Genomic DNA, 14,295 nt, shown 5'->3' on the forward strand with positions numbered 1-14,295 from the left:
GCTCTCCCAAGAAAGTCAATGACCTTGAAATTTAGCTCTCTATATAGCTTAATTAATTTAGCTTAATACATAGAAAAAGTGATGGTTGGCATCAATGAGGTATGGGTTTCTTTTCTTGCTAAAGTTGCTAAAACCTGGTATTTTACTTTTGCAGGTCACCTTGTAAATTTTGCCTATATAAATTAACACATCCCCTGTTATGTCATAACAACCATGTAAGGGAGAGTGTTTTCCTGCTCTGTCTTAGGTATTGGTGGTGTGACCTGTTCATGCAGGGGAAACTTGAACATTCTCAGGTATGTGAAGATCATGATTCATAAACATTTTCTCCCTGCAAACAAAACAGTTTATTTCAGTGTGAACTCATGAAATGGTTTTACAAAATCTATCTTGCCCGTTGATTTTCTGCCCCTGATTCTAGGACAGGGAGTAGCCAACTACAGCCATGACCATCACTTGTTTTTGTGAATAAAGTTTTATTGGAACACACACCCATTCATTTACAAATTGTCTATGGCTGCTTTTGCACTATAGTAACAAAGTTGAGTTGTGACAGAGACCGTATGATTCACAAAGCCTAAGACTATTTGGGTTTTTAAGAAAAAGTGTGCCAGTCCCTTCTATAAAAGAAACAGACTTCAGGATATGTTTAGACATAAACTTGTTGGAACCACAGGTGAATTCCAATAGTCTTCTAAAAAGAAAGCCAAGCCCTGTGTCATAATGCTGTCTAGCAAATAAATATTTGCAATATATACGGTGGTGGGATTAACAAATACAAGGTTAATGGAATGGAAAGCCATGATGGCTGTTCAGCTTGTTTTCTTTTATTCATTATATCCCCCTACTCCTCACCCCCCATGGGACGAAACACTCATTCCATAATGGGATATTATTTTTCTTTCTAGATACTTGATTTTATAGAACAGATAAGGATAAAAGCTTTAACTAGGCTATCTTCCCAGAAGTGATAACTAAAGGACCTCTTTATTCATGGAACAAATATTAAAGTTGAAATGAACTTGAGATCATGGAAATTGAGAATCAGAGAAGTTCGGGGAAATGTTCAAGGGTCACAGAGAAGACAGTGGTGGAACTGAAGCCAGAAGCTAGGTCTCCTGCCTCTTTGCCCAGGGTTCCTTCTACTAGGTCTTACACCATAGTGGGGCTACTTGTTTTCACTACTAACTGTAAGGCACAGCCTTTTCACTTTATTCCCTCTGAAGTAGAAGCAAAAAGACTCAACGATTTAAACCACAAAGATGTGATTTATTGGAGAATTGATGTTACTTGCAGTTTGGATGCTTTTATTTTCTTGTTTGAAGATTAACTGGGGGGTTGCTTCTTAATGAATCATTAAAAACTTATATATTCAAAAAGTTTAGATTAGTTGGAATAAGAAAGGAAGTCTGAGCCTTGTTCATTATTTTATAGCTGGGAGCAAAACCAAAATCAGCACAGATAGAATGCTTCCCTCATAAATCTATGTGTCTAAGCCCATAGATGCAAAGAGTGTATGTGTGTGTATGTGTGCACGCGTGGGTGTCTGACAGCTCTTAAAATGCATTTGGATTGCATTCTGAGAGGAGTTTAGCAGGTGTATTACAATCTGCAGATTATGTTGCAGAGTTTTAAGTGGATTTTTAAAAATAAATTCTATTTTTAAACAGTTTTGGATTTATAGGAAAATGGCTAAGGATATTACACAGAATTCCCATATACACCCCATCCCCAGTTCCCCTATGGTTAACACGTTACATTAGATTGGTACATTTGTTACAGTTAATAAACCAGTGTTGGTACATACTGAAGTATGTATTATTCAGATTCCCTTAGTTTTTGCCTAATGATCTTCTTCTGTTCCAGGATTAAATGAAGTTTTGTTCACATGTTCACTGATTTAGAAGGCATTGATATAACCACCTGAAAGTTAGACTAGTTTTGAAGTCCCTTTTATATTCCAGGAGTGCGATTCAATGAGTACAGGCTTAACTGCTGCAGAGTTGTGACATTTATATTCTGTACATGATGGGAAAGTGGCTACTTTACCTTATTGATAGTAATGGCTCTTGAGTTGTTTCTAAATTTTCAGCATCAGCAGTTCCAGAAACAACAAGGCAAACTTGATTACTTCTTTTTTTTAAATTTTTTTAATGAAAAACATTTTTTTAACGTTTTTATTTATTTCTGAGAGACAAAGACAGAGCGTGAGCAGGGGAGGGGCAGAGAGAGAGGGAGACACAGAATCCGAAGCAGGCTCCAGGCTCTGAGCTGTCAGCACAGAGCCTGATGTGAGGCTCGAACCCACAATCCGTGAGATCATGACCTGAGCCGAAGCCAGGTCATGACAACGCTTAACCGACTGAGCCACCCAGACACCCCAAACTTGGTTACTTCTAAGTGTTATAGTCACATTCTAAATTGCTGGTGACAATATCCTAAACTAAGTTGCCTTCTTGGGAAGCCATGTGGTTCAACAGTCCTACTTAAATATGTTTATCCTCCTGGAAGTCATTTTTGATGTAGTTTTCATCAGCACCTTCTGATGAATCATTAATCATTCAAATTTCCCTATAAAGATCTTAAAGTATTCTTTCCTTTAAAGTTCATTAGTTGTTTTACTAAAGTTGAACACTTGCACGCTCTATGACTCAGCATGTTCACTCCTAGAGTTATACACAACAGAATTGTGTGTGTAAGTTCACCAGAAGACATGGACAAAGATGTTAATAAGCAGGACGAGTTGTGATAGTGCAAGCTGGAATTTTCCAAATGGCCATCAACAGTACAATGGGTAAATAAGTTTCTGGCATAATCACACAATGAATATTAAATACTGATCAGAATGAACAAACATACACATTCAAAATGTGTGAATACAATATACAATAATATGATAATGTGTGAATCTCACAAATATAATGTTGAGTGGAGGAAGCCAGACACTAAAGAGTGCATACTCTGATTGCATTTACATGAATTTCAAAACCAGGTTAAACTATCTGTGGTGTCGTCAGGAGATTGATTACCCTTGTTGGGGATTGGGGAAAGTGTTTGCAATGGGGCATGAAGGGGCCTTCTGGGGTACTAGTAATGTTCTGGTTTTTGTTTTGGGTACTGGTTATATGGATGTGTTTACTTCATGAAAGTTCACCAAGCTTATATATTTTTCTATATTCATGTTATTCAGAAAAAAGTATACAAAAGTGTTAGCAATTCTGGAAAAAGCACATGCATGCACAAATTCACTGCTAACATTTAAGGGATATATGGAGAACACACTGAACAAATTAGCCTTACATCTTAGAATATATGGTGTCTGAATTAAAGGATTATCAAAGTGGCATTGTGTTATTGGATCTGTTACAGTCCTATTTGTATTATAAGATGAATAATGTAGGTTGAGGTCTTGGGGATGGCTCAGAAAAGACATCTTTTCAGTCTGTATTAAGTACAGTCCCCAAGTCATATATCTATCCTTTCTAACCTTACAGTAAAGACTGGTAAGCCAAGTAGTTGTGACTTGGGTGTATTAGTATGTTTATGCATGGTGAAGTTTCTCCTTCCCACTGGTCAGTGAGTGAGCTTCAGTCTTGTATCTCTGTATACTCTACATGGTCTTTTGGCTTTCACGGCATCACCTCAAACCTAACCAGAATGTAGAGTTCTTTTCCCAAATAGAGCCCCCTTTCATGACTTTACTGTTGTTGTTGTTTTTCCTTATTGGTACCTTTGGTTCTTCTAGATACTTGAGTTAACTTTCCCTTTCTGACCCTTTAAAAAAAATGTGGTGAAAACACATAACATAAAATTTACCATCTTAACCGTGTCTTCAGCATACACAGTTCAGTATCCCACCCTTTGCACTTTGTGATCCATTATCACTATCCTTACCCATGTTGAAACTCTTACTGTATATCTAGACTTTTGTCTAAATAGCATCTCAACTTCCAGTGTTTCCTCTGTAAGCGATCCATTCTATATCTGCGTGCCAGATTTATAGTTGTAAAGTCTCACCAAATTATTCCCCCACATAAAACTTTGCTTGCCACTACCTACAGGGTTTAATGCAGATTCCTTAGTCGGATATTCAAGGTCTTCCATAATGGAATTCCAATCTGTCTTTCCATCTTTAATGAGAATGTTGTTTTTAATCACCAGTGACTACTTACTAATTTCCAAGTTGTGTGAAACACTGTACAGGCATAATTTTACTTAATTCTGTCCTATAAAGTAATTGCCACAGAGGAAATAGAGGCCAGAGGGCTCTAAGTAACATGCTCAAGTAAGTGATGCAGTCAAGAGTTCAACTATAGGTCTCCATACGCCACAGTTGTAATCTCTGTCTCCCAGTGCCCCTGAATGCCTCGAGTAGGCTACTCCTGAACCACCAAGTGCGTTCCCATCTTTACCTAGCTCTTTCGCTTCTCAGATCCATTGCCTGGAAGGCCCTTACTTGTTCCTTTTTCTCTCCCAGTCCCATCCTATCCATTAAGTCCAGTGATTTTTTCCTCCCCCTCCTTATCCCAGTTTATAGAAAACTCCTTAGGGCTACTATACACTTGGTATTTTCACTGCCTTGAATCTGTTTCTTTTTATATATAGATGCATTCGCTTAAACTTTGTTTTTTAAAGTTTATTTTTATTTTTAATTTTTTTAAATGTTTATTTTGAGAGAGAGAGAGAGAGAGACAGGGCATGAGTGGGGTAGGGGCAGAGAGAGAGGGAGGCACAGAATCTGAAGCAGGCTCCAGGCTCTGAGCTGTCAGCACAGAGCCCAACGCGGGGCTTGAACCCACGAACCATGAGATCATGACCTGAGCCAAAGTCGGATGCTTATCTGACTGAGCCACCCAGGCACCCCTTTAAAGCATATTTTTTGAAACAGAGCAAGAGCGAGTGTGTGTGAGCAAGGGGAGGGGTAGAGAGAGAGAGAGAGAGAGAGAGAGAGAGAGGAAAGAGAGAATCTTGAGCAGGCTCTGTGCTGTCAGCGCAAGCTCAATGTGCGGTCCCATCCCATGAACTGTGAGATCACGGTCTGAACCAAAATCAAGAGTCGACTGCTTAACTGACTGAGCCACCCAGGAGCCCCTTCGCTTAAATTTTTAGATTGTAACCTCCTTGAGGTTGAGGGCTTGGAGTATAGATTTTTTTGTATCCCTTGCAGTACCTTATGTATAACAGGTGCTCAGTAAACGTCTGTGTTGATCATTTGGAATGATAATAGAATCGTTGATAGCTGAAGATATATAATGTGCATCAAAGACTCCTTATTGGTTCTTTGCACTTCTTGAAGCTCTTTATAAATCCAGCTAACAGTCTTAATTCAGAACCAGGAATGACCTATTTAGACTAGAGGCAGATATCATTGATTTGTAGGTTGGAAGCTTGGTAACTGTTGCCACATGCTGATTCAAATCAGTGCAGCTCTTCATATTCAGAATTTGACTTCTCATATTCTCACCATTGGTGCTTTGAGTTAGACCACTAGCATATCTCATCTATAGTATGCCAGCAGCCTCCAAATTAGTCTTCTTGCTTTGGCCCTTTTTCTCTGTGATCAGAACTCAGGTAGTGGGAATGATGATACCAGACAGATGACGACCCTTCCAGTAGCTTCTCATCTCACACAGAGCAAAATATAGAGTATTTAAAGTGGCCTATCGGCAGCAATGTGCTGATAAACTGGATCTCCAGAGGGGGGACAGCCACTGATTTGTAACATTTGACTACTTCTGTGGTATAATTACTCTCACTATGGCTGATTCAAAGTTCTGGAATGTATAACAATCTTCTTATCGGCTGGTACCAGCCAGCTCCAGCTCCCCACTGCTGAACGTTCCCTGTCTGACCTCCACCTGCTACTGCTTTCCCCTTGCCCACTCCATTTTTGTGACACTGACCTTAGTGTTCCTCAAACATGCCAGATATCCACCCACCTCACAGGATCTTTGCATTTGCAGTTTTATGACTAGAATGCTCTTTTCCTGAAATACTTGCATGCTTGCTTATTTGTTATCTTTCTCAGGTCTGCTCAGATATCTTCCATGATCTCCCTATACAGGCATACCTTGAAGATACTGTGCGTCCGGTTCCAGACCACTGCAGTAAAGTGAATATTACAGTAAAGTGAATTGAATGTATTTTTGTTACCCAGTGCGTATAAAGGTTATGTTTACACTTTACTGTGGTCTATTAAGTACGCAATAGCATTGCATCAAAAAAAAGTACATACTTTAATTAAAAAAACTTTATTGCTAAAAAAATGCTAACCATCATCTGAGCTTCCAGTGAGTTGTAATCTTTCTGCTGGTGGAAGGTCTTGCCTCCGTGTTGATGACTGCTGACTCCTCAGGGTGGGGGTTGCTGAAGGTTGGGGTTGTTGTGGCAACTTCTTAAAATGAGACTAGGGTGAATTTGGCTGCATCAACTGACTCTTCCCTTTATGAACGATTTCTCTGTAGCATCAATACTGCTTGATATCATCTTACCCACAGTAGAACTTCTTTCAAAACAAGAGTCAATGCTCTCAAATCCTGCTGCTGCTTTATCAACTAAGTATGTAGTATTCTAAATTCTTTGTTGTTGTTTCAGTGATCTTCACAGCATCTTCACTAGAAGTAGATTTCATCTCAAGAAACCACTTTCTTTGCTCATCCATAAGAAGCAATTCCTCATCCTTTCAAATTTTACCATGGGATTGCAGCAGTTCAATCCCATCTTCAGGCTTCACTTCTGATTCTAGTTCTCTTGCTGTTTCCACCACACCTATACTTAGTTCCTCCTTGGAGATCTTGAACCTCTCAAAGTCATCCATGAGAACTGGAATCAACTTCTTCCAAACTCCCATTAATGTTGATATTTTGACCTTTTCCCCCATGAACCCATTAATGTTGATATTTTGACCTTTTCCCCCATGAATCATGAATATTCTTTTTTTTTTTTTAATTTTTTTTAACATTTATTTTTGAGACAGAGAGAGACAGAGCACGAACGGGGGAGGGTCAGAGAGAGAGGGAGACAGAATCTGAAACAGGCTCCATGCTCTGAGCAGTCAGCACAGAGCCGGACGCGGGGCTCGAACTCAACGGACTGTGAGATGGTGACCTGAGCCGAAGTCGGACGCTTAACCGACTGAGCCACCCAGGCGCCCCGAATCATGAATATTCTTAATGGAATCTAGAATAGTGAAGCCTTTTCAAAAGGTTTTCAATTTACTTTACCCAGATCAATCAGAGGTATCCCTATTTGTGGCAGCTATAGCTTTTGAAAAGTATTTCTTTTTTATTAAATTTTTTTTAATGTTTATTCATTTTTGAGAGATAAAGAGAAGGACAGGGCGTGAGTGGGGAAGGGGCATAGAGAGAGGGAGACCTTTTCAGACCTCTTCAGACAGAATCTGAAGCAGATTCCAGGCTCTGAACTGTCAGCATAGAGCCTGACATGGGGCTTGAACCCATGAACTGTGAGATAGTGACCTGAGCTGAAGTTGAATGAGTAATCAACCGAGCCACCCAGGTGTCCCTTGAAAAGTATTTTTTAAATAATAAGATTTGAAAGTCAAAATGACTCCTTGATCCATGGGCTGCAGATTGGATGTTGTGTCAGCAGGCATGAAAACAATGTTGTTGTACATCTCTGTCAGAGCTCTTGGGTGACCAACTGTCAGTGAGCAGTAATATTTTGAAAGGAATGTTTTTTTCTGAGCAGTAGGTGTCACAGTGGGCTTAAAATGCTCAGTAAACTGTTTTAAACAGATGTGCTATCATCCAAGCTTTGCTATTCCATCTATAGAACAAAGGCAGAGTAGATTTAGCATAATTTTTAAGGGCCCAAGGATTTTCAGAATGGTAAATGAGCATTGGCTTCAATTTAAAGTCACCAGCTGCATTAACAAGTCAGCCTGTCCTTTGAAGCTTTGAAGCCAGCCATTGACTCCTCTCTGGCTGTGAACACTGTAGATGACGTCTTCTGACAATAGAAGGCTGTTTTCATCTACACTGAAAATCTGTTATAACCCCCTTCATGAATTATCTTAGCTGGATCTTCTGGAAGACTTGCTGTAGCTTCCACACCAGCACTTACTGCCTCACTTCCTTGTTACGGAGACAGCTTCTTAAATCTCAAGAACCAACCTCTGCTGTCTTCAAATTTCTGCAGCTTCCTCGCCTCTGTCAGCTTCATAGAACTGAAGGGAGTTAGGGCCTTGCTCTGAGTTAGTCTTTGGCTTAAGGGAATGTTGTGGCTGGTTTGATCTTGTATCCAGACCACTTTACCCGTATCAGCAATAAGGCTGCTTCACTTTCTTATCATTCATGTGTTCACTGGTGTAGCACTTTCAATTTCCTTCAAGAACTTTTCCTTTGTGTTCACAACTTGGCTGACTATTCGGCACAAGAAGCTTGGCTTTTGGCCCATCTCGGCTTTTGACATGCCTTCTGCACTAAGCTTAATCATTTCTAGCTTTAGATTTAAAGTGAGAGACTTGTGACTCTTCCTTTCACTTGCATACTTAGAGGCCATTGTAGGGTTGTTAACTGACCTATTTTCAATATTGTATTTCAGGGAATAAGTGGGCTCGAGGAGAGGGACAGAGACAGGGGAATGGCCTGTTAGTGGCGCAGTCGGAACATTACACATTTATCCATTAAGTTCACTGTGGTGCCCCTAAACAATTACAGTAGTAACGTCATATACCACTGATCACAGATAACATAACAAGTATAATAGTGAAAACATTTGAAATATTGCAAACATTACCAAAATGGGACACAAAGACATGAAGTGAGTAAATGCTGTTGGAAAAGTGGCACCGATTGACTTGGTTGATGCAGGGATCCCACAGATTTTGGATTTGTAAAAAATGCAGTATCTGAAATGCAGTAAAGCAAAGCTCAATAAAATGAAGTATGCCTGTATAAAACTGAAGTCTTCCCCCATCTACTCAACACTCCTTTTCTCCATTACTCTGCTTTATTATTTTTTGTTTTTTAGCACTTCCAATATTTCATGTTGATATATACTTGCTCTCCTGTCCTGTCCCCTCCATTAGAGCAGGAACATTTTCTTCACTACAGAATGTTCAGCACCTAAAAGAATGTCTAACACATGCACACATAGTTGTTGGATGAATTAATATGTGCTTCTTTTAAAAGTGCACATTTGAGTGTGTTTCCTCATCTTGGAATATCCTTTGTATAGAAGGATTTTTTTAATTTAATTTCTTAAAAAAATTTTTTTTAATGTTTTTATTTTTGAGAGACAGAGAGAGAGAGAGAGAGAGAGAGAGCGTGCGCGAGCAGGCAAGGGAGAGGCATAGAGAGAGAGGGAGACACAGAATCTGAAGCAGCCTCCAGGTTCTGAGCTGTCAGCACGGAGCCTAACGGGGGGGCTCAAAGTCACGGACTGTGAGATCATGACCTGAGCTGAAGTCGGACACTTAACTGACTGAGGCACCCAGGCGCCCCAAATTTAATTTATTGGTTGTCCTGAGATGATTTCCAATATACACTACAGAGTTTTTATACCTGACTGATGCCTTGCTATAGTGATGCATTGCTGCTATTTCCAGACAGTGTAGCCTGTCTGTGGGTAATGGTCGTATTTCCTTTGGAGCCTGAAAAAGAAGCATTTTGTTTTGGTTGAAATAAAAATATCTGTGAAACTTATAGACAAATCAGTTTAATCCTTGTCACTGGTAATTGCAACTTGAAATTGTTGCTCACTTATGCTTCTAATGAGGAACTCAACAATATTTATGGTGAAGTGTGTGTTTGGTAGTGTGTTATTCTCACAGTATCATCTTTGTGAATTTGAGGATCTATGGTAAGTAATGAGAAAACAACCTGCACATTTTATTTGAAGATCAAAATGAGCTTATGAGGACATTTTCCTGTATGAAAACTAAAATTTATAGATCAACTTAGCATACTGGTTTATTGTCATTAAAAAGTGTATGACTTCTTATAAATTAGATGCTGCCTTTCCCACTTGGTCTCGGTTACTGCCTCACCACCTGATCCAACCCCTCTGCCTTTTTGTATTTTATTCAGCCCTCTACTTGCCGTAGTCTAGGCATCGACAATTACAATGAAGTAGCAAGATTGAGTTGTAGTTACTGCCAGACTTTTCTTTCTTTCTCTCTTTTTTACATGTAAGTATTTTTACAAATAAAATTGTAATGTAATAACAGTTAAAAACACAGTAGGCAACATTACATTTTCCAAGTTAATCTTTGGGTAGCCACAATAACCCATTTTTGTTTTGGGGTTTGATTCACAGAGGTCAGAGAAGAGAGTAGCTTGAACTGAAAGCTGTCACTTCTTCCCTGCAGACAGTTAAGAAATGGAGAAAAAGTCTGTTTCTCTTTGTGAGTGTATTACTTTCTTGGATGTGTTTTTAACTAAAATTTGCAGTATTTCCTGCCTTAACACTTTTGGACATGAGTGAAAAATCTCCTTTCTCTTATGAAAGCTTAATTTGCTTTGTTACATCACTTTTGACTTTAGGAAATGTTTATCTTCTAGAATTTTTTAAATCAAGACAGTTTTTTAGAACAGTTTAATATTCACAGCAAAAGTGAGGGGGAAGATAAGAGTTAGATTTTTTTTATAGCTACATTTTAAATAAGTACCAACAAGTTTGTCAGAACAAAAATAAACTTAATTTTGTGTTCTTGTGTGTGATGTTATTATTCACTTTAAAAAAGCTTTTATCTACTATATAAGTACCAAATCGCAGAAAAATAAAATATACAGAAAAATGGAAGGAAGGAGAAAGTGCTACTCAGAAACAACCATTGTTAATATTTTTATGCATTTCTTTCCAGACATTTTTTATGGAGTTCATCTCACTTTTGATAAGAGTAGTTTGTCTTTAAATACAGCATAAAACCCTATTTTGCTTCCTTTGCTTAGCATTATACCAAATGTTTAACAAACTTGTCATGAACATTAGATGGCAGCTTAATATTCCAAAGAGTAGCCATATCACTCTTTGTGTTTACAATATAAATTTCAAAATAGATTTTTTTTTTTTTTGGCGGCAGATTCCAGAATTTTAAAGAATAAACATTCTTGGGGCACTGGGTGGCTCAGTCAGTTAAATGTCCGATTTCGGCTCAGGTCATGATCTCACAGTTCACGGGTTTGAGCCCCATATTGGACTCTGCTCTGACAGTGCAGAGCCTGCTTGAGATTCTCTATCTCTCTCTCTCTCTGTCTCTCTCTGTCTCTCTCTGTCTCTCTCCCCCTCTTTGCTCCTCCTCTGCTTGTGCGCGTGCACACACACAGTCTCTTTCTCAAAAATGAATAAATAAACTTTAAAAAGAAGAACAAACATTGTTTCCTCTTGAGACAAGTGTCAGGAAAATTGGAAAAGAAATTAAAAAACCTATATTCACCTGATGATCCTTCTGTACTTTGTTACTGTGTGAACAGAATTGGATACCACCCTCACCGTGTTCTTGTACACTCACAAGTAACAGCCTCAAATTACAATAAAGTTATTTAAAGCATCTCTTAAAGTCCATCTGTTTGAGATGCTGTTCTCAAGATCCCGTTTACCATTTCAGTGAAAGCTGATAAGATTCTTCTAAGGCTGTTGGAAAGCCCATCCTTCAGTCTCTAGATTTGGTAACCAGAAATATTAAGAAATAATTTTCTTCTTCTTCTTTTAAAATTTAGATTCAAATTAGTTAACATATAGTGTAGTATTGGTTTCAGGAATAGAATTTAGTGATTCATCACTTACATATAACACCCAGGGCTCATCCCAACAAGTGCCCTCTGTAATGCCCATCACCCATTTAGCCCATCCTCCCTCCTATCTCCCCTCCATCAACCCTTGGTTTGTTCTCTGTATTTAAGAGTCTCTTATGGTTTGGCTCCCTCTGTTTTTATTTTATTTTTCTTTCCCTTCTCCCATGTTCATTTGTTTTGTTTCTTAAATTCCACATGTGAGTGAAATCATATGATATTTGTTTTTCTCTGACTTATTTCGTTTAGCATAATATACCATAGTTATATCCACGTTGTTGCAAATGGCAAGATTTCATTCTTTTTTTTTAATTTTTTTTTTAACGTTTTTATTTATTTTTGAGATAGAGAGAGACAGAGCGTGAACAGGGGAGGGGCAGAGAGAGAGGGAGACACAGAATCCGAAACAGGCTCCAGGCTCTGAGCCGTCAGCACAGAGCCCGACGCGGGGCTCGAACTCACGGACCGTGAGATCATGGCCTGAGCCGAACGAAGTTGGGCGCTTAACCGACCAAGCCACCCAGGCGCCCCAAGATTTCATTCTTTTTGATGGCCGAGTAATATTCCATTGTATATAAACACCACATCTTCTTTATCCATTTATCAGTCAACGGACATTTGGGCTCTTTCCCATATTTTAGCTATTTGATAGTGCTGCTGTAAACATTGTGGTGCACGTGCCTCTTCGCATCAACAGTTTTGTATCCTGTGGATAAATACCTAGTAGTGCAATTACTGGGTCATAGGGTAGCCACTCTAGAAACCAGTATGGAGGTTCCTCAAAAAGTTAAATATAGAAATAATTATTTTCTAGACTTTTCTTTCAGAATTGCTAAATGATGTTTTCATACCTTGTGAATCTTTCACATAGGTGTGCTGATATGCTCTACTTTTAGGAAATAAATTCCTTTCTGTTAAACACTTAAGTTGTGCCTCGTCTTTTGCTATTATGTGCATTGCTGCAGTGAATAACCTTGTGCATTCATTATTGCTCCTGTATGAGATTATAGAATGTGTTCCTAAAAGCAGAAAGTATGAGAACTACTATCTGTTTACATCTTTGCCAACACAGTGTGTTACCAAACTTTTGGATCTATGTCTGATTGGTGAAAAAATTGTATCTCAGTGTAGATTTAATTTGCATTGAGTGAAGTTGAACATCTTTTTAAAGAACTGCATTTCCTTTTGCTGTGCACTAAAGCTCCTATTCCTTGACTCTTACAGTGATCTTTTTCTTTGTGATTTTTAGGCGCTGTTTGGGTATTAAGAAAAGCCTTTGTGATCGGGTTGCAGTTTTCTTTTCAGTTTGTCTTGTTTAAAAAAAAGTTTGTTTAATTATATATGTAGAGAAAGGCAGATAGAGAAGGGGAGAGAGAATCCTAAGCAGGCTCTGCACTGTCAGCACAGAGCCTGACACGGGGCTCAGTCTCATGAACTGTGAGATCATGACCTGAGTTGAGATCAAGAGTCGGATGCTCAACTGACTGAGCCACCCAGGTGCCCCAGGTCATTTTTTAACATTTAAATTATTTAAGTCTGAGTCTGTAGTTTCAACAGGCACATTTCAAGGGCTGTATTATGTATAAAAGCAAGAAACTGCCTGTAGATGTTGCTTAGTGAATACAATATTAGTTCTGTGAAGACAATTATATAAATAGAGATTAGATTAGATTTATTCCTTCTTACAGAGAAGCAAATTTCAGTTAATCACATGGAAGAAGTTCTCTCATTAGATCAGCTTTAAAATGGAATGGGCATCCTTGGGACTAGGTGGATTCTTTGTTACTAGATCTGTTATTTGAAAGGAGATACCAACCCTTGTCCCTGTTGTGCAAATTAGGCACATAGTGTTGAAGAAGTGACGGGTGAATCATCTGGAAGGTTAAATTAGGTTGTTTCTGATAACCTTTTTATTTTCATATTGTTTTTATTTATTTATTTTTTAACGTTTATTTATTTTTGAGACAGAGAGAGACAGAGCATGAACGGGGGAGGGTCAGAGAGAGAGAGGGAGACACAGAATCTGAAATAGGCTCCAGGCTCTGAGCTGTCAGCACAGAGCCCGACGTGGGGCTCAAACTCACGAACCGCAAGATCATGACCTGAACCGAAGTCCGACGCTTAACCAACTGAGCCACCCAGGCGCCCCTTTCATATTGTTTTTATTTTGGACATACCAATTTCTCTATGTATATTGATTTTTATATAATTGTGAATATATCAATTTTTTCCTGTCTTGCCTAATTCCCTTTCTCCTTTTACTTCTCATTTTGCTCCAAAGTGACTGTATAGTATATATCTTTTCATATTTTCCCTCTTACTTGAATCACCATCCTATCTATTTTTTGTCTGCCTATCAGTACACATACATTCCTCCAGGCATACATGCATATGTATAGTTATTTTAATTTTTTTATAAAATTGGATCATACGATGCATTCTTTCCTGCATCTTATTTTCTCACTTAATAATAACTAGTACAATATTTTCCACATCAAGTAGTACAACACTAAAGCATTCATTTATTGGCCGTATAAAA

The 14,295-nt window shown here is 38.6% G+C and overlaps 1 protein-coding gene across 8 annotated transcripts in view; it reads left to right on the forward strand.

Moving 5' to 3' along the window:
- The window catches only part of MCU (mitochondrial calcium uniporter), a 205,888-nt gene that overhangs the window by 15,708 nt on the left and 175,885 nt on the right, over positions 1-14,295 (forward strand). For 5 of the 8 annotated variants that reach the window (XM_042908324.1, XM_042908328.1, XM_042908325.1 and 2 more), the window contains one exon: positions 155-296. The exons of 1 other annotated variant lie outside the window; for it this stretch is intronic. In XM_042908324.1, coding sequence (XP_042764258.1) covers positions 155-296 — 142 coding nt within the window. The remainder of the gene's footprint in view (positions 1-154; positions 297-14,295) is intronic. 2 more of the 8 variants (XM_042908331.1, XM_042908329.1) reach the window with 1 other exon arrangement.

Source organism: Panthera leo, chromosome D2 (genome assembly GCF_018350215.1).
Source record: "Panthera leo isolate Ple1 chromosome D2, P.leo_Ple1_pat1.1, whole genome shotgun sequence".
In the NCBI taxonomy this organism is placed as follows: domain Eukaryota; kingdom Metazoa; phylum Chordata; class Mammalia; order Carnivora; family Felidae; genus Panthera; species Panthera leo.